This window comes from Geotrypetes seraphini, chromosome 1 (genome assembly GCF_902459505.1).
Source record: "Geotrypetes seraphini chromosome 1, aGeoSer1.1, whole genome shotgun sequence".
Lineage (NCBI taxonomy): Eukaryota > Metazoa > Chordata > Amphibia > Gymnophiona > Dermophiidae > Geotrypetes > Geotrypetes seraphini.
The window spans coordinates 380,997,991-381,018,366 of NC_047084.1; the positions used below are offsets into that span (position 1 = coordinate 380,997,991).

Sequence of the window (20,376 nt, forward strand, 5' to 3'; positions counted from 1 at the left end):
GAGGACGCTGAAGCACCAGGCCGACCAACCTTCCCCACCCGACGTAAATTCTGACATCGGAGAAGAAGTTCCGGACCAGCCTATTGCTGCCTGGCTGTCCCGGAACCTCTTCTCCAACTTTAGGATTGACGTCGGGTGGGGAAGGTTGGTCAGCCCGGTGCTTCAGCATCCTCTTTACAGCCGCGGCCTGTTCCCCAATGGTGGTGGTGGCAGCCTGTTCCCCAATGGTGGTAGAGGGCATGGAGAAAGAAAGAGGGAAGGGAGACAGACAGAAAGAAAGACAGGGAGACAGACAGAAAGGGGGCATGGAGAGAGAAAGACAGGGAGACAGACGGAAAGGGGGCATGGAGAGAGAAAGACAGGGAGACAGAAAGAAAGAAAGGGGGCATGGAGAGAGAAAGAAAGAAAAAAAGGGGAGGGGGCAGGGAGAGAGGAAGAAAAAGTTGGGGGAGGGAATGAGGTCTGGAGGAGAGGAAGCATACAGGATCCTGAAAGAAGAGAAGAAATATTGGATGCACAGTCAGAAGAAGAAAGTGCAACCAGACTCATGAAATCACCAGACAACAAAGGTAGAAAAAATGATTTTATTTTCAATTTAGTGATCAAAATGTGTCTGTTTTGAGAATTTATATCTGCTATCTATATTTTGCTCTATGGCCCTCTTTTACTAAACCGCAATAGCGGTTTTTAGCACGGAGCCTGTGAGCATCGAGAGCAGCACAGGACATTTAGCTCAGCTCCCTGCGCTAAAAAACGCTATCGCGGTTTAGTAAAATGGGAGGGGGTATATTTGCCTGTTTTTGTATAGTTGTTACTGAAGCTGAGGTGTATATTATTTGTTTAGGTTCCTATACTCCCTGTTTTTGTATTGGCACTCTATTATGGGTTTATTATTCCAGTTTCCTATAATTTATTTATTTTATTTATTTATTTAACAAATTTCTCAACTTCCTATTACTAGGTGGCTTACAAATAGCAGCATTCATAAAATAACTAAAAACATACAAAAAACAAAATTTATACAATCAATAAATATTTCAAATCATTCAGTAAGAACAATTTATCCACAGCGCTCTATTATATAACAATCCAGAACCAGAGTAAGCAAGAATCATCATTCATTACACTGCTTCTACAAAAAGTATAGTCTTAAGCATTTTTTTGAACTTCTAAATATCAATGAGCTCTTTGCAGTCTAGTTAACCTGCTCCACAGAGTTACTCCTATGATAGAAAAAGCAGAAGCTCTCGTATTCTCATAGTGCACTTTTGAGAAGTCCATCACCAACAGTTGCATTGCACCCTCAGAACTCAGGCGGGATAGTACGTCTTAGGAAACCAGACAGAGACTATGTAGAAGCGGACTCGGAAAATGCCCAACTGTTAAATGAATACTTCTGCTCAGTCTTTACCTGCGAGGCGCCAGGATTCGGCCCTCAGCTACAGACAAGGGTTGACACAGATGACCCGTTTAGTAATTTCAAGTTTACACCCAGCGGTGTCTACTGCAAGCTGTCAAAGCTTAAGGTTAACAAGGCAATGGGGCCTGACAATCTACACCCCAGGGTGCTCAGGGAGTTGTGTGATGTCTTGGCGAAACCGCTATCCGCGCTCTTCAATCTCTCCCTTAGTACGGGTAACGTCCCGTTGGACTGGAAGACGGATAACATCATTCCACTCCACAAGAAAGGCTCCAAGATGGAGACAGCAAACTACAGACTGGTGAGTCTCACATCAATAGTATGCAAACTAATGGAAACTCTAATCAAACGCCAATTGGATACGATCCTGAACGAGGAGAATCTACGGGATCCCCGTCAACATGGATTTACTAAGGGGAGATCCTGCCAATCCAACCTGATCAGCTTCTTTGACTGGGTGACGAGGAAGCTGGATGTTGGGGAGTCCCTGGACATCGTATACCTGGACTTCAGTAAAGCATTCGATAGCGTACCACACCGCAGGTTGTTGAGCAGGATGAGTTCTATAGGATTGGGCGACACATTGACGAAATGGGTTGGGAACTGGCTTGGAGGTAGGCTTCAGAGTGTAGTGGTGAACGGCACCCCCTCCGAAATGACGGAGGTAATCAGTGGAGTGCCCCAGGGCTCGGTCCTGGGTCCGATCCTATTCAACATCTTTATAAGAAACTTGGCAGAAGGGCTGCGAGGTAAAATAACATTATTCGCCGATGACGCCAAACTAAGCAATGTAGTGGGCAAAAGCACAACAGACATAAATTCAATGTCCGACAACATGACGCACGACCTACTCCTACTGGAGCGCTGGTCTAGGTCCTGGCAACTCTGCTTCAATGCCAAAAAATGCAAAGTCATGCACCTGGGCAGCCAAAATCCATGCAAGACTTACACCCTTAACCCTTTCAGGACCATAAGGATCATAGGCCACTTTTTGTGGTTTTGACGACATTTTTATGGTAAAAAGGGCTTGCAGATGCCAAAAAATTGATTTTTTTTGTGAAATATCATTATTTTTTTTAAAAAAACTCACACTTCTGGCTTATGGACAGTGTGGCAAGTGAATCTTCTTGTCAATCTGGCAACGACGCTAATGAATGAATGTCGGAACCAGTTTGTTTACATAAAGGCAGTATCATATGGAATCCGTACATATCAAATTTAGAACTGTAGACTATCCCAATCAAAATTTATAGGATTTTAAAGTTATGGGACAAATATGTCCCTTGGTCCTGAAAGGGTTAATGGCGAGATCCTAACAAGAACTGAAGCAGAACGAGACTTAGGGGTGATCGTCAGTGAGAACATGAAGACTGCCAATCAAGCATACGCAGGAGTTTCGTCAGCCGTAAGCCTGAAGTCATTATGCCATTGTATAGATCCATGGTGAGGCCCCACCTGGAATACTGTGTGCAATTCTGGAGGCCGCTTTACCGTAAGGATGTGCTGAGACTGGAGTCGGTCCAGAGAATGGCCACCCGGATGTTGTAATCCCTAAATAATGGGCATTACAATAGTCCAGTTTTAATAAAACTATCGTCTGTACCAGTATGCGGAAGTCATATGTCAACATAATTGATTTTAGATGTCTTAATAATCGCAACTGGAAAAAAGCAGCCTTAACTACAGACAAAACTTGATCCTTCACGCTGAGAGTAGAATCCAACCAGACTCCTAAGATTTTCAATTTTTGTTGCATCAGTAAGATCTTGTCGCAAACCTTAATCTCTCTGGGCCATTGTGTATCATCTTTTCTCCCAATCAACATGAGTTCCGATTTTGCAAGATTCAAAACCAATTTATGTTTCATCATCCACACTTTTCATACATCCAGACAATCTTTCATTCAACTCACTTTTCCAATCTTGAATTGGGAAGAAAAATTAGATATCAACAGCATACTGGTACAGACGATAGTTTTATTAAAACTGGACTATTGTAATGCCCATTATTTAGGGATTACAATAATACAGTGTAAAGCCCTGCAAATGATACAAAATGCTGCTGCAAGGTTAATTTGTGGTGTTTGAAAGTTTGAACATATAAAAACCTTGGCTGCGGAAACTCCACTGGTTACCTGTACGCTCACAGATTATTTTTAAGACACTTGAACCGTATTTCTCCATGCGGAGCTTCTCACCTAATGATGACTTATACAAATTAAAGAGCAACACACTAAGGGCCGAGCCTTGGGATACACCTCTACTCATTGGCATGCTATTAGATAGTTTACCATTACTTTGCACCTTAAACATGCGGTCGTGAAAGTACAAATTATGCCATTGTAGTACAGTTCTCCCTAACCCCATATCCTTCAGAGTCTGCAGCAGGATATGGTTGTCCACTGTGTCAAAGGCAGATGACACATCCAATGAAACAAAACAAACCATATTGTTTTCGTCTATCCTTCTTTTCAATTGATCTACTGTAGTCACAAGTAGTGTCTCAACACTATGTCCTGTACGGAATCCAAATTGGTGACAATCAAGAATATTTTCTCTCTCAACAAACTCCTATAGTTGGTTTTGAACAGCCTTTTCTATTATCTCTCCTAAAAAAGGTAGAACAGAGATTGGTCTAAAATTTGCCAGTTCCATATCATCCAAATATGTTTTTTAAAAATTTTGGCTTAACAGTGGCTGTTTTTAACAACCTTGGCATATAGCCTGACTGCAAAGATCTATTAACAATCATTGTTAAAGATAGCAAAATGTTGTTCCCTAATTTTGGTACAACAGAAGATGAACTGTGATCATCAACAGCTCTAGTAGGACGTAGAGATTGTACAATTCTTGTAATTATGTCCTCACTAACTTCTTGAAAATGAACCCATTTATCAGCTACGTTTACACTTTTATAATTATGTCTAGTAACTTTTGATTATCCATTGTTAATAGTAACTTGTCTAATTTTGTTTTTTGACACGAATGGGAACTATAGGCTAGATTCACTAACCTCACGAATCCGATTCGTTAGCGATCTGATCCATGAGGTTGCCGGGCACCCGATTCACAACGCGTCCTCATGCAAATGGGGACAATCGAAGTCACGCCCCCAACCGACCACACGGATTGCTGGAGAGCGATCCTGACACATGCCATCTTCTTTGCCTGTAGATGGTCTGTGCATGCTTACAGAGCTGGAAACTTTTTTATTTTTTTAACTTTTACTTTGCAAGCCCATGGTTTTAACCTGCGGGTTAAAACCACAGGCTTGCACTGCGGGGAAGGGTGAGCAAGAGAGTCGGGGCAGAGAGCAGGACAGCAGAGAGCAGGAGAGTTGGGGCAGAGAGCAGGAGATGCAGTTTAACTGAAGTCCTTGGCTGAACACAAGCTGCTTGAGAATTGCAGGAAAGTTGGGGCAGAGAGCAGGATGGCAGAGAGCAGGAGAGTTGGGGCAGAGATCAGGGCAGTCGGAAAAGACGTGAGCGACTAGTCCTCAGCAGTCGCTTATTTTTTGATCGGCCAGCCCAGTCGGTGTTCCTGAAATTTTTTAGTGAATTGCTGCTTTCCTACATTTGCATGCCATTCCCCCCTCATTCACGGATTGGGAGTAAGGTTAGTGAATCGGGTCGGGGTCACAAAGTGGTCGGGACATGATCGGTGTCCTTAGTGAATCTAGCCCTATGTTTGATTTCTAAACTGCGTGTCTTATTGAGGTATGTCCAGATGTCTTGTCATGGTAACGCAACTTGTATAGCTTTGGGATGCTGACTTGGGATTACTGACTTTAATAACAGTTTTTTCTGATAGTCATTTCTAGCACGTCCTGCTAGCAGTTCCAATTTTCTATAGTTATACCGGAACTCCAATTCTAGTTTTCTGTTAGCCAGAACTCAATTAACCAGAATTCTCAAGCAACCAGAAAAAAAATCTAAGAAATACTGTAATACTTTTAAATAAAAATGAAAATAAAATCAATTTCTGGTGAAAATTTAAGTGTAAACTTGGCCCGCCACACCTGAATCCACCCACACTTTGCCTATCACATGTCCGGTAGTTTACCTGGAACAGTTTATGGTATGGCATAGTCTGGGGTATTTATATATTTTAAAATATTTATAATCCACTAAAAAGCCTAAAAGGCTCACAATAAAACATTCATAATAACAATAAAACAAAACATAACTATCAAAATAAAATAAGAACAATAGAAATCATCCTAATTTAATCTTATTCTCTTCTTCAGAGTTTTACTCCAACATCACGCGACTAACAAGAAGTTCTGGTATCAATTAAAAAATTGAAGAAAGAAATGTGTTTTAAGTAATTTCCTAAATTGTAACACATTTTTACAGAATCTTATTACTCCAGGTATCTTGTTCCAAAAAATTGGACCTTCAATTGAAAAGGAGAATTTTATAGTACTGACATACCTTCTTCTCTTTTTCATGCATCTAATAAAATACAATTTTCCAATCTTAGCTATCTACTAACCCCCTCTTCTATTAAACTACACTAGCAGTTTTTAGCACAGAGAACCGCTCTGAATGGCCCGTGCTGCTCACGACGCTCATAGACTTCGTATGAGCTTCGGGAGCAGCACGAGCCATTCAGCGTGGCCCTCTGCACTACAAACTGCTAGCGCAGTTTAATAGAAGGCGGGGGTAAGTATTATTATAGGCTTATTTTTACTAGTAACTCTCTAGCAACCAGAAACTACATTTATCCAGCAGCTATCAATCCCCATTGGTGCCGGTTGACTGAGAGTCTATTTTAATTCCACTCTTAAAGCAGAGAAATCTAGGCACATATTCTATCATGCACTTTTAGGGCAGGGTATTCTAAGTATTCTAAAGCAGTCAATTCTAGGTAAATATTCTATTACACGCTTTTAAGGCAGGGTATTTTAAGTTTACGCTCTAATACAGAATTTTTAGCAGATATTCTAAATATATCTATAATAATCTCTTAAGCGCGCATGCGCACTTAAGAGGCTGTGGGTACCTGACAAGTGCTGTGTCCCTCCGTGCCGAATTCCATTTTCGAATTCGAACACAGAGAGACACAGCACAGCTGGTGACTCCCCTCTCCCGCCCTCACTCACCGCCAAAACCACCACCACCAAAGCCTCCTCCTTCTACTGGCTCACCCACGTTTAAATTCACAGAAAAGCGCTGCATCGCACTACCGCTGGCCTCGCTGTCTTCTGTCCACTGCAGCCCGCTCTCTCTGACTACTTCCTGTTTCTGCTAGGGTTGGCCGCAGTGGACAGAAGACGCCGAAGACAGCGGTAGCGCGGTGCAGCGCTTTTCTGTGAATTTAAACGCGGCGGCTAGGAAGGGGGCTGCGGAAAATGCTGCTGCTGCACAGGAAAGGCCAAGAAATGCTGCTGCTGCTGCACAGGGAAGGCCGGGAAATGCTGCTGCACAGGGAAGTGTGTGTGTGTGGGGGGGAAATGCTGCTTCTGCAAGGGAAGGGTGGGAAATGCTACTGCTGCACAGGGAAGTGTGTGTGTGGGAGGAACTGCTGCTTCTGCACAGGGAAGGGTGGGAAATGCTGCTGCTGCACAGGGAAGGGTGGGAGGGAAATGCTGCTGCTGCACAGGGAAGTGGAAGGGAGCAATCTTGGTTTGCTTTGGGGAAGGGGAGACAAAAGGGGGCCATGGAGAGACAGAAAGGCAGGCAGGCAGCACATTAAAATGAAAGACAGACACACAGAAAGACAGCGGGCAAGGAGAGAGACAGAAAAAAAGAAAGACAGACAGGATGCCAGAGAGAGAACCAGAAAGATGAAGGACAGACAGTGGGTGGGAGAAAGAAAGAAAGGAAGAGAGAGACAGGGGCAGGGAGAGACATAGAAAGAAAGAAAGACAACTAAAGGTCACTCTCAGTCTACACCCAACCCCTTAAACCCCACCTCTATCCTTCTTTCTCCATTCTAATCTTCTGCCAAAAATTTCTGTATAGTCCACTCTCAGCCTATACTCAAATAACTTGTATCTAAACTAAACTACTTATATTTAAATTACTGTTCTTAATTTGCTGTATAGTTCCTATATTTACACTGCTGCACAATCTCGTATGTCCAAGTATTTAAATCTACTGTATAATCTTGTATGTCCAATTCACTCCATTGTGAATGTTTACTTGTAAACCGTTCTGAGCTACTGGGAGGACGAGATAAAAATCTAAATAAATAAATATATTCTAGCACCCGTTAATGTAACGGGCTTAAACTCTAGTAGAAAAATTAAGTTATTATTATTATTATTATTATATTCTAAAGCAGAAAATTCTAGATAGCTATTCTATCACACACTTTCATGACAGGTTATTCTAGGAATACATTCTAGCACTCGTGGGGTCGGTTACAAGAGGCCCAACATCGGGTGGAAGAGGCTTGATTGAGCTGCGTGGTTGGTTGCTCTGTAGGGGAGAGGAGGGATGTTGAGCCAGCAACTTCCTCCTCTCCCTGCTGGGGCTGAGAACAGCCTATAGAACATATGTGCTACCAATGAGTTTTAAACTTGCTAGTAGGGGTGCTATAGATAAACAGGACACTAGTGTAAACTCCTTTGAATATTGACCCCTTAATTATTGTGACTTATCCCTAATACTTTCAGATAAAATTCTGTTCCTTAAAATGTTTAGATCTGAACAGTATTGTTTTGTTAGTATCAGAAAAACTTAGAAACTTACTTGCCAGTGAAATTATTTGGTTTCTTTTATTTTAGAGATTACAAGAAAGTTCTTAAAAAATATATTATGCTATCACCAATGTTAAAATAAAGATGAGTATTGTTTATTAATTACAGAATGAAGGAGAGAAGATATCTACAGAGAGAAAAAGATTTGCAATTGGTGGTTTTGTCAAACAGTAAGAAGAACCATGAGAAAAACGCACCTGTATACAAGAAATGTAATCAGAAACATTCTCCTAGTCCACCGTCACATCTAAAAGATATAGAAGGTCCTTTATATTTAAAAAATACCACATATGCCTCAGAGGACTCCAGCACTGTAATGCAAAACTTAGATGACCCAAGTGACAAGACTAATAGCAATGCTGTAAATGTTGAAAGGCAGGATGGTGTTCCTTCTATAGCAGTGGAATGTGGCCAAAACTCAATTACCGCTTTGTCTTCAGAAGTGATCCCACCATGTCAAAAGAACTGTGAGAATTTGTCCAATTCAACCAATTTCTCAAAGCCAGTAAGAAGGATTCAGGTACATACTGCCCACATAAATGGAAACCAGTGTGATGCACAACAGAAAGATAAAGTGTCCCCAGAGACAAGTAACCAATCTGTGAGATATTCCAACAAGTTAGAGCCAGAAACCAAGGCTGATGCAATTGCATATGAAGATGACAGAATGAGTTTGGATGAGGAAAGCAGTTGTGAATATCAAATTGAAATTCCTTTTATGGCTTTAACTAATGATTCGATGGAATTTTGCAATAAAGAAAGCAAAATGGCTCAACACAGCATGACTGAAGACCAAAATGAACTGAAAACTTTGAGTAGCACTGAGGCATCTTCCAGTATATCTGCTTCCATTTCAAATATTCCAGTTATTTTGGGAATCCAAACAGCACGTTCAGATTTCTCAGAGTCTACAATAGAAGAGCATTCCATGGTACAGTGCCCCACAGCAAATTCTGCCATATTACAGAACAACGTACTACAGGCAACACCTGAAATGCAGAGTTCATATATGTATGCTGCTGGAACATATTACCCTCCTTACTATTCTTGGTATGTCCATCATCAAAGTAGCAATATAAAGAATTCACTAAGCCACACATATCAGGAGGTAACTTTTGAAAAGCAACAAACTGTACCTTCTCACACATCTGCAGTTGTCCCTGGCACACAAATATTTAATTACCTTGATCCTACAAAAACACAATGGAATAACTTTTCTCAACCGTTTCCAGGATATGGGTACTATAGTGGCTGCATGCCACCTCCCTATAATGCTTCAACTTTTACTTCAAATCCAGCATCATCACAGGCCCTACTTCCTTATTCGGCTAATTCTGGAGGGTTTTGGAATTGGGGTAAGTCCAAACATATTAATCACATTAATACACATCACAAAGTATAACATCTCCTGCTTTCAGGTTCATCGTTTTAGTCAGAATCATTGTGAATCACAATTAAGTTTAAAGTTGTTTTCTATATAGCTACATTAATTTTATTATTGACAAATAAAATCAAACATTTACGATAAAAATAGAAAAAAATTTAAAATTGTGTACATGGTTCTACAAAAGCCAAGATAAAAGAATTCAGAATTGAGATTATCATATGACCATTGGCTTTACTGTATTTTGCTGCTGCAGAATATGGTGCTTTAACATAAGAATTGGTCTGACCCATTGTAACCAAAGTCCATCTAACCCAGCAGCCGGATTTAGTAAATGGCACCCAAAGTTAGGCACTGGACAGATCAGTGCTAAACTTGTATTCTATAAAATGCATTCTACACCAAATGCCCTTTATAGAATAGCAGTTAGCGCCAATTCCACACCCAACTTTGGGCACAAGGATTTAACACTTGTTGAAACCAGTGTTAATCCTGGCATGCAACTCCATTATTCTGTAACACTTCACAGGGCTAGATTAAAGGGTAGGCCCAGTAGGCACTTCCCTCGGGCCCAAAAATATCAGGGGGGCCCCAGGGCCAGCTTTGGCAGGAACAAACAGGGCAGGGGGCCCCCAACTGCCTGGTGAGGTCAGCTTCCCTCCCTTCCACTCCCTTGCTGCCCTCTTGCCCATAAGCGAACTGAACCCAGGCCGCGGGGCTCTAAAACTGCATGCGCCTGCTTCCCTGCTCCTCCGAAACAGGAAGTTACATAATTTCTGTTTTGGAGGAGCAGGGAAGCCAGCGCACGCAGTGTAATATTGTGCACACCAGCTTCCCTACTCCTCTGAAACAGGAATGACATAACTTCCTGTTTCAGAAGAGCAGGGAAGCCGGTGCACGAAGTGTTAGAGCCCCGCGGCCTGGGTTCAGTTCGCAGTGGGGGGGGAGAGAAATGCTGCTACACCCAATTGGGGGAGAGAGAGGGAAGGAGGGAGAAGGAAGACCAGGGAAGGGAGAAGAGAAAGAGATGCCAAGACCATGGGAGGGAGAGGAAGGAAAGGAGATACCGGACCATGGAAGGGGAGGGAAGGGAAGGAGACAGATGCCAGACCAGGGAGAGATAGAAGAGAAGGAGAGCAGAAAGATGCCATGGCATGGGGGGAGGGAAGGGAAACTAAGGAGACAGATGCTAGACCAGAGGGAATGGAAGGTGAGGAAATGCCAGAGCATGGAGGGGGAGGGGGAGAGGGAGATAGAAGAGAAGGATAGAGATGCCAGGCCATGGGGTTGAGTGGGAAGGAAGGAAAGGAGAAGAGAGAGATGCCAGAGCATAGGGGAAGGGATGGATACAGAAAAATGGAGAGGGGGTGAACCTGAAATTAATCATGTATAAAGGCGAGAAGACACACAGGACAGATAGTTTATTGAAGGGACATAGAAAGAGGGAAAATGCCATATGGAAGAGAGAGGATGGACAGTGGATGGAAGGGGTAGAGAGAGGGGGACAGAATCTGGAAGGAAGTGGGGAGGAGAAAGAAAAAATGGCAGAGAGAGAGAGAGAGAGAGAGTTAGATACTGGAAGGGGTGAAGGAAAGAGATGGCAAGCTATAAGTAGACACATTGAAAGAGGGAAATTGAGGACTGAATAGTAAGAAAGAATTTAGATAGAGGCATAAAATAAATTGAGAAGGAAGATCAGGGAAGAACAGGAGGAAGGGAGCGGAGAGAGAGATGCCAGAGCAGGGGGGAAGGGGAGGAGACAGATACCAGATCTGAGGGGAGGAAAGGAGGTGAGAGAGATGCTAAAATCTGCTGGGAGGAAGAGAGAGATAGAAGGGGAAAAGACAGATGCCACACCATGAGGGGAACAGAGAGAAGAAGATGGATGCCACACCAATGGAGGGGGGGGGGGAGAGATGGAAGGGAGAGGCAGACAGTTTCTGGAAGAGGCATAGAAAGAAAGTAGATGCAGAGAGAGGGCATACAGTGGATGGAAGGAAAGAGAATGAGATGAGGAAAACAGAAACCAGACAACAAAGGTAGAAAAAAGTTTCTATTTGTTTTTATTTTTGCTTTAGAATAAAGTATTATTGTAACTGTCTTGATAATTGTTTATTAATAGAAAATGGAAATAAGATAGTCCTGTTTATTGGATTAATTTTAATACATTTTTTATTAGTTCAGAGACCATAACTCAGGACAGGGATAGTATAGTATAGTTTACTGACCTGAAGAAAGAGGTTTTAACCTCTGAAAGCAAAGTTAGAAATGTATTAGTCTAATAAATGATGGGTGCTAAATTTTCTTCCCGCCATACCACATGCCTCCTATGCAAATGCAAAATATAAATTGGTGAGCTTCCCAAAGCCCTGTCAGCTGAAGATCTCTTCCTCTAGGAAGGAAGGGTGGATTTGTTCAGCGATGTTTGGAGGTTGCATAAGAGAAAAACTGTACACTTGCACCGGTATGATAATCTTTGTTGTTTGTTTTGAATTTTAAAATAAAAGAAATAAAGTGGAATTAAAGAAGTAAATAAGAAAATGGGTAAATGGGGTAAATGGGGTAAATGGGGGTGGGGTGGGGAAGGGTGCCCAGTGGACTTGTGTGCCTAGGGGCCTTCGACGAATTAATCCTGCCCTGACTCTACATCTAAATATTTAGAATACTCCTGACCTGCCATGCCCTTCCTATAACCACACTCCCTTATGGGTTTTATGCGAGACACTGAGCATGCAGTGTTATAGCACATACAAGATGTGTGCATAGTCCAAATTAGTACCAATTAACCCCAATAATAATGGCTCGATAACTAATTAATTTGTTCACACATCTGCTCAGGGGGTAGGTGCTTAGTGGAAATGTATGAGGGAATGGATATTTGTAGTCATGCACCTTATGCATGACTACATGTATCTGTTGTCATGCACCTTAATTTGCAAGTAAGGAAGTGGTTCTCAACCTTTTTCCATCTTGGCATTGGGTTCACTTCATTATGGCATATAATCATCTCCTATATCATAAGAATATAAGAGTCGCCCTAATAGGTCAGACCAAGGGTCAGTTTAGCCCAGAATTCTGTTTCCAACAGTGACTAGTCCATATTAGATGTACAGTTTACAGAAGTACAGTTTAATATTGGGTATTGTTATTGATTCATCTCTTACATTTAAGGATCAGCTAAATTATCTTGTTAAAAAGTGTTTCTTTAACCTCCATATCCTGAAAAGAGTGAGAGCGCTCTTTCATCTGTATTGGTTCAGTCAATTATCTTGTCAAGGTTGGATTATTACAACTCAATGTATCTGGGTCTCTCAAAGGTCAGTCTGCAGAGAGTTCAATTCAAACAGAGTACCTCTGCCAAGCTCATTTTTGGTAAGAGTAAATTCGATCACGTAACCCCATTGCTCAAGGAATTACATTGGTTTCCAGTGTATCTTAGAATTCAATTTAAGTGCGTTTGTATTGCATTTAAAATTCTCTTTGGCATTTTTATTACTTTGGTTCCTTTAGATTGGAATGTACACAAATCTCATCTCGCTAGGAGTTCAAATAAATTAAAACTTACATTTCCTTCCCTTAAGGGATAAAAATAGAACTTTCAAGAGATTCAGCCACTCTTTCATTTTCAAACTAACTGAGCTCTGGAATGAGTTACCACTTTCACTTAGAAGTCCAGGCCCCTTCATTTTATTTCGGAAAGCTCTGAAAACTTTTTTGTTTACTAAACACTTTGGAAACTAAGCCATTATCCCAACCTATTCTCAACATGCGGGTGTCGTCATCCACGGAACCCCGATGCGGACAGCTTCACAAGCTGATTTGCTTGCTTTAGAAAGTTCACAACTGCCGCACTGCGCATGCGCGAGTGCCTTCCCACCCACACAAGGGCGCGCATCTCCTCAGTTCTCAGTTTTCCACGGAACCTAAAAGTCGTGTTTTTGACGCTCTGCGCTAGACTCAGTTCTATTAATTTTTCTTCTTAGCTATTTCTGGACAAGAATCCAACGCTTTACCCTGTACTGTGCTTGGGTTCCAACTGCCGAAATCTCTGTTAAGACTTACTCCAGCCCATCTACACCCTCCCAGCCATTGAAGCCCTCCCCAGCCCATCCTCCACCAAACGGCCATAAACAGACACAGACCATGCAAGTCTGCCCAGTACTGGCCTTAGTTCAATATTTAATATTATTTTCTGATTCTAAATCCTCTGTGTTCATCCCACGCTTCTTTGAACTCAGTCACAGTTTTACTCTCCACCACCTCTCTCAGGAGCGCATTCCAGGCATCCACTACCCTCTCCATAAAGTAGAATTTCCTAACATTGCCCCTGAATCTACCACCCCTCAACCTCAAATTATGTCCTCTGGTTTTACCATTTCCCTTTCTCTGGAAAAGATTTTGTTCTACGTTAATACCCTTCAAGTATTTGAACGTCTGAATCATATCTCCCCTGTCTCTCCTTTCCTCTAGGGCAGTGGTTCTTAACCTGGGTTCGACCGAACCCCAGGGGTTCGGTAAGTCAGTCTCACGGGTTCGACGGAGGTCAAAACACACCTCCGACTCATATAGCGCTTCGGTCACGTTCAATCATCTATCAGTTATTCAGTGATTTTGATCAAGACTGATCGTGTACTTGGTTTCTTGATCTATCAATCTGTAACTAACGCCTTATATACATCAATCAATTCCTGATCAAAATTTGTGATTTAACTGAAAGATGATTGAACGTGACCGAAGCAGTTATGATTCATGATGATACCCCCCGCTTGTCCATAATTGGCTGCAGGTGATCACCCAACATCGCTTGGCCTATCTGTGCTGCAGGGGATTTGATGCGCACAGTAGTCGAATTGTAACTGTTGTGATGGTATGTCGTGTGATACCTATCTTAATATTTTAATCCCTTACTAACTATGTCGAGCAAAATACGAAAGTGGTCGGACAAATATGTACAATATGGATTCACATGTATAACGGAACGTGATGGGAGTCAGCGTCCTAATTGCATGATTTGCAATGCCAAGTTGAGTAATTCTAGTCTAGCTCCGGCAAAACTAAGGGAACACTTCCTTAAGCTGCATGGAGATGGAAAATACAAGAACACAACGCTCGCTGAATTCAAGGTGAAGAGAGCAAGATTCGATGAAAAGGCTACTCTGCCTGTTCTTGGCTTTGTACCCATCAACAAACCGATCCTCACAGCATTGTACGAAGTTGCTTACCTGATCGCAAAGCAGGGCAAACCACACACCATTGGTGAAACACTCATAAAACCAGCTGTGTTGAAGATGGCGAATATCATGCTGGGAAAAGCGGCTGAAATTCAGTTATCTGAAATTCCTCTTTCAAATGACATCATCAGCAACAGAATAGAGGACATGAGCAAAGACATCTTGACTCAAGTAGTTGCAGATCTGATTTCAAGCCCGGCAAAATTCAGCCTTCAACTCGACGAGACCACAGACGTTTCCAATCTAAGCCAGCTTGCAGTATTCGTGCGCTATGTGAAAGACGACGTGATAAAGGAAGATTTTTTATTTTGTAAGCCTCTTACAACAATAACTAAGGCAACTGATGTGAAGAAACTTGTGGATGGCTTCTTCAAAGACAATAATCTTTCGTGGGATATGGTTTCTGCAGTTTGTTCGGACGGAGCTCCAGCCATGCTCGGAAGAAAGTCCGGTTTTGGTGCACTAGTGAATGCCAATGCACCACACATCATTGTTATGCATTGCATTCTGCACAGGCATGCGTTGGCAACAAAAACCTTGCCTCCAAAACTGGCAGAAGTTTTAAAAATTGTTGTGGAATGCGTGAACTATGTGCGAAATAATGCTCTGAAGCACCGCATCTTCAAGGAGCTTTGTAAAGAAATGGGATCTGAATTTGAGGTATTTCTGTACCATTCTAACATTTGGTGGTTATCCCGGGGACAGGTGCTGAATCGTGTTTTTGCCATGCGTGTGGAATTAGCTCTGTTTTTGCAAGAGTAGCAACATTGTCATGCAGATTGTTTCAAAAATTCTGAGTTCATTCTCATTTTAGCGTACATGGCTGATATCTTTGCAGCTCTCAATCATCTCAATAAGCAGATGCAGGGTGGTGGAGTCAACATCATCGAAGCGGAAGAATATCTGAAAGCTTTTCAAAAAAAGCTACCATTATGGAAACGACGAACAGAAAACGATAACTTCGCAAACTTTCCCCTGGTAGACAACTGTGTAAGTAAGATCGAAGATGTATCTGGAATCGGAGACATTTCTGTACCCGCGGAACTGAAGCAAACTATTGCCACGCACTTAGATGAGCTTGCAAAGTCTCTCGATGGATACTTCCCTACAAGAGAGTCATATCCAGCATGGGTGAGACAGCCATTCACGTTTAGTGTTGAGACAACAGATGTCAATGATAAATACCTCGATGAAATCATTGAAATTCAGCAGAGCCAGGTTCAACAGCAACTCTTCAGAACAACAACGCTCTCAACGTTTTGGTGTCAACAATTGGTAACGTACCCTGTTATTGCTAAGAAAGCTATGGAAATTTTCATACTGTTTGTTACAACATATCTTTGCGAGCAATCCTTTTCGAGGATGCTGGACATTAAAACGAAGAAAAGGAACAGACTTTGTTGCGAAAATGACATGAGAGTGGCACTTGCCAAGGTAAAGCCGCGCATTTCTGAACTGGTCTCTGAGAGGCAACAGCAGAAGTCACACTGATTTGCAGTAAATTTCATTATTATGTTATTATTATTCGAAATATAGGAGAACTTTTTTGTTTTCAAAATTGATATTATTTTTTCCCTCACTGTATACCTATGTTTTGAATTTGTAAAAATCATATTTTATTTTTCCAATAAAGAAGGGTTCGGTGAACACGCATATGAAACTGGTGGGGTTCAGTACCTCCAACAAGGTTAAGAACCACTGCATTAGATCATTAGACAGTCTATCTGTATACCCACTGGGTCAAAAATCGCCATATGTCAATGATGCACACACCTGCAAAGCAAAAGCTATTTTACTTCTATGTTATCCTATATCTATATGGAAAATGCTGCAATTTAAAACACGCTATGTCCATTAAGTCTGTATTTTCAAGTCTGTACTGTATGTTATGTCTCTACTGTAAATGCTGAAATCTAAACCCCCTATGTCTGCCAAGTCTGTATTTCCCACTAAAGTTTGTCTTTCTTATACTGTGAATGTACTCTTGTGACCCGTTCTGGGCTTGTTTGGGAGGATGGGCTAAATAAATGATAAAATAAATAAGTGGAGGGGCATAATAAAAAAAAGTCTAAGTCCCCTTTTGGCCTAGGCCCTAAACGCTGAAAGTAGAAGCAGGGAAAATGTCCATTCTCAAAAAAAAATGTCCAAAAGGAGTTTTGAAAAAAAATAATGGCCTGCCTCTACATTCATCTGTTTAAGCACCCAGAACCAACACCACCAGTCCTTCGCCTAAAAGCTGGATTCTGTAATCAGTGTCTGTCAAAAAGAACACCGGTTACAGAATCCACCCCCCAGCAATGATCGCGGCAGGAGAGATGGCTCATCTCCCCTGCTGTGATTCACCCCCTACCTCCGATCAGATCGGGTAGGAGGGAGCCCAAGCCCTTCTGCCCGAACATATCTCCCCTCCCCAACACAATCGGGGCAGGAGGGAGGCCAAGCCCTCCTGCCCCAGCAAAACTGTTAACCCCCCCTGACACCCACTAAGATACGGACAGGAGGCTCCCTCCTGCCCTGATCGTGTTGGGAAGGGGAGGGGTTGTTCAGGCAGGAGGGCTTGGGCTCCCTCCTGCCTCGATCGTTTCAGGGGGAGGAGTGGTTTGCGGCAGGAGAGATGGCTCATCTCTCCTGCCGCGATAGTGATCGCCCACCCCTCCAAACCGTGGCACTTTGGGGTGAGGATCGTGGCAGGGGAGATGCCATCTCTCCTGCCGCGATCGTTGCGGTAGGGGGTAGGCAGGTTGCTGGGCCACTGAGTTGTTCGCAGCAGCTGCAATCAGCTCAGCAGCCCCTTTTTTGGCACTTATACCTGTTCTGACTTGGTCTAAGTCAAAACGTATAAGTGCCGACTAGTCTACCTGCCTAAACCTTTGGTTATACCTGCTGTAGGGTACTTGGACGATCAGGCTTTTTGATCGTCCAAGTACCCATTTAGGCCACTTTTAAGACTTTTTTTGATTTGATTATGAGCCCCATAGAGTTTATATGCTAATGGAATGTAAAAATACTGAGAACAGTGGGGGGTGGATTGGTCAATGACTAATCTTAAATAAGCGCTAGAGCACAATAACTAGTAAAGCTATATGAACGTGATTAAGATATAAGGATAATACATATGTGATAATACGAATGTGATTAGAATGTGGAGAAAATCAATATGTAAAATAAAAGTCATACATTGTCATACCAAACGTTTCAGAAATAAGGAGACTAAATGACGTGAACAAAAAGCAAGCTTCAAAAACGAAACAAAACCAAAATGAAACAGAAACAAATGTGCACAAAAATACAAAGTAAAATGAAACAATCTATTGACACTCATCTCCTTAATTTAAAATACTGAAAGCAATGGCCTAGAGCACAGTTCTTCAACAGCCGATCCGCAGAAAATTTCTGCCGGTCCGTGCAGGGCCGGCGAGATCAAGTCGGCAGTTAAATTTCCTGCTGACTGCGGTTCCTCTCGACTGCGGTTCCTCCCGACTAATGTTCCAACCAGCCTCAGGCGATCAAGATAGGCTGCCAACGTCGGGGCCTTCCCTCTCTGAGTCTCGCCTGTTCGGAAACAGGAAGTTGAAACAAAATAGGCAGAACTCAGAGAGTGAAGGTCCCAACGTCGGCAGTTTGTCTTGATCGCCGCCCCTGCCGAGTTGCTGAAGAGGGCCGCGGGGAAGTTGCGATTAGACCGGAGAGAGCTGCAGATTCAGATGCAGGTGGAGGGAGATGGTCAGCGTGTGCGAACAAGATCCTAGGAAGCCTTCACAGTGGCTGTCTCCCCTCCCACCAGCTCTCCAATTTGCCAGGGAAGTGATTTACCGGCAACTTCCTGCAGGCAAGTACTGAGAGCTGTTGGAAGGGGAGGAAGCCACTGTAGGAGGCTGGGAAGGTCTGGAAAAGGGAGAGCTGTTACTGGACTTGAAGGGAGTTAGAAGGAGAGATGCTGCTGGGAGGGGAGGAGGGAAAGGTATGGGAAGAGAGTTAATGTTGGATAGAGGGAGGAGGGAAGGGAGAAGAAGGAGAGATGCTGCTGGGAGGGGAGGAGGGAAAGGGATGGGAAGAGAGTTACTGTTGGATAGAGGGAGGAGGGAAGGGAGAAGAAGGAGAGATGCTGCTGGGAGGGGAGGAGGGAAAGGGATGGGAAGAGAGTTAACGTTGGATAGAGGGAGGAGGGAAGGGGGAAGAAGGAGAGATGCTGCTGGGAGGGAGGAGGGAAAGGGATGGGAAGAGAGTTAATGTTGGATAGAGGGAGGAGGGAAGGGAGAAGGAAAAAAAGGAAGGAGGGTAGGGAGAAAGAAAAAAGGAAGGAAACAGCTGGCAGGGAGATTACAGGAGGGGAAGGGGTCAGGGTGGAATGGAGAGATCAGATGAGAGAAAGGGGAGAGAGAGGAATGAGAAAGTAGAGAGACATTGATGCTGGAAAGGGGGTCAGCAGAGAAATGAGAGAGGGATAAAGATGCTAGATCTGGTGTAGGAGAGATAAAAATGAAGAAGGCAGTGAAGCTGGAATGAATGATATAAAAAGGAGAGAGGAGGATGGACAAGGAAGAGGGGCATAGAAAGAAGTCAGATACATATGGAAGGGGGAGAGGGCAGACATTGGATGGAACGGGCAGATGCTGGAAGGAAAAGAGTGAAAAGAAGATGAAAGCAGAAACCAGAGACAACAAAAGGTAGAAAAAAATAATTTTATTTCTATTTTGTCATTAGAATATATCAGATTTGAATTATATATCCTGCTAGAGACATAACTGGGGACTGCAGTATTCTGTTAGCATGATATTTCTATGTAGCATTCTATAATAACTTGGCTTGTTCGATTTTCTTGATAGTAGAGGGGATATATGTGAAGGGGAGGGGAGACAGGGGTTTTGTTGGTCAGTGCTCTGTATATTTGTATTTATAAAATCACAATTGTTCAGAATATTGTTTCTTTTTATACTTTAATAAAATACGTTCAATATAAAATCGTTCAATATAAAATCATAATTGCGGCTTGTGCAGATGGGATCAGATGGTTTGCGGGGACCGAGCTCACGGAGATGGGGCGTAAACGGGGTTTTTAAATTTTAGTCCTAGTAGTTTGCCGGTCCACAAAATAATTCTTTTATTTCTGCCAGTCCACGGGTGTAAAAAGGTTGAAGAACACTGGCCTAGAGAAAATGAACTGCAGTAAAAACAGTATATGAAGATTAAGTAGAAATGGACTTAGAAACATGATGGTAGATAAAGGCCAAATGGCCCATCTAGTCTTCCCATCCGCAGTAACCATTATCTCTTTCTCTTTCCGAGAGATCCCACATGCTTATCCTAGGCCCTTTTGAATTCAGACACAGTCTCTGTCTCCACCACCAATTCTGGGAGACTGTTCCATGCATCTACCACCCTTTCTGTAAAAAAATATTTCCTTAGATTACTCTGGAGCCTATCACCTCTTAACTTCATCCTATGCCCTCTCATTGCAATTTCATTTAAAATTGAACAGACTCGACTCTTGTGCATTTACATTACGTAGGTATTTAAACGTCTCTCTCCCGCCTTTCCTCCAAAGTATACAGATTAAGATCTTTAAGTGTGTCCCCATACGCCTTGTGATGAAGACCACATACCATTTTAGTAGCCTTCCTCTGGACCAACTCTAT

The 20,376-nt window shown here is 42.6% G+C and overlaps 1 protein-coding gene across 3 annotated transcripts in view; it reads left to right on the forward strand.

The window, feature by feature from the left end:
• The window catches only part of TEX15 (testis expressed 15, meiosis and synapsis associated), a 330,325-nt gene that overhangs the window by 231,332 nt on the left and 78,617 nt on the right, over window positions 1-20,376 (forward strand). For all 3 annotated transcript variants that reach the window (XM_033915922.1, XM_033915913.1, XM_033915932.1), the window contains exon 10: window positions 8,234-9,480. In XM_033915922.1, coding sequence (XP_033771813.1) covers window positions 8,234-9,480 — 1,247 coding nt within the window. The remainder of the gene's footprint in view (window positions 1-8,233; window positions 9,481-20,376) is intronic.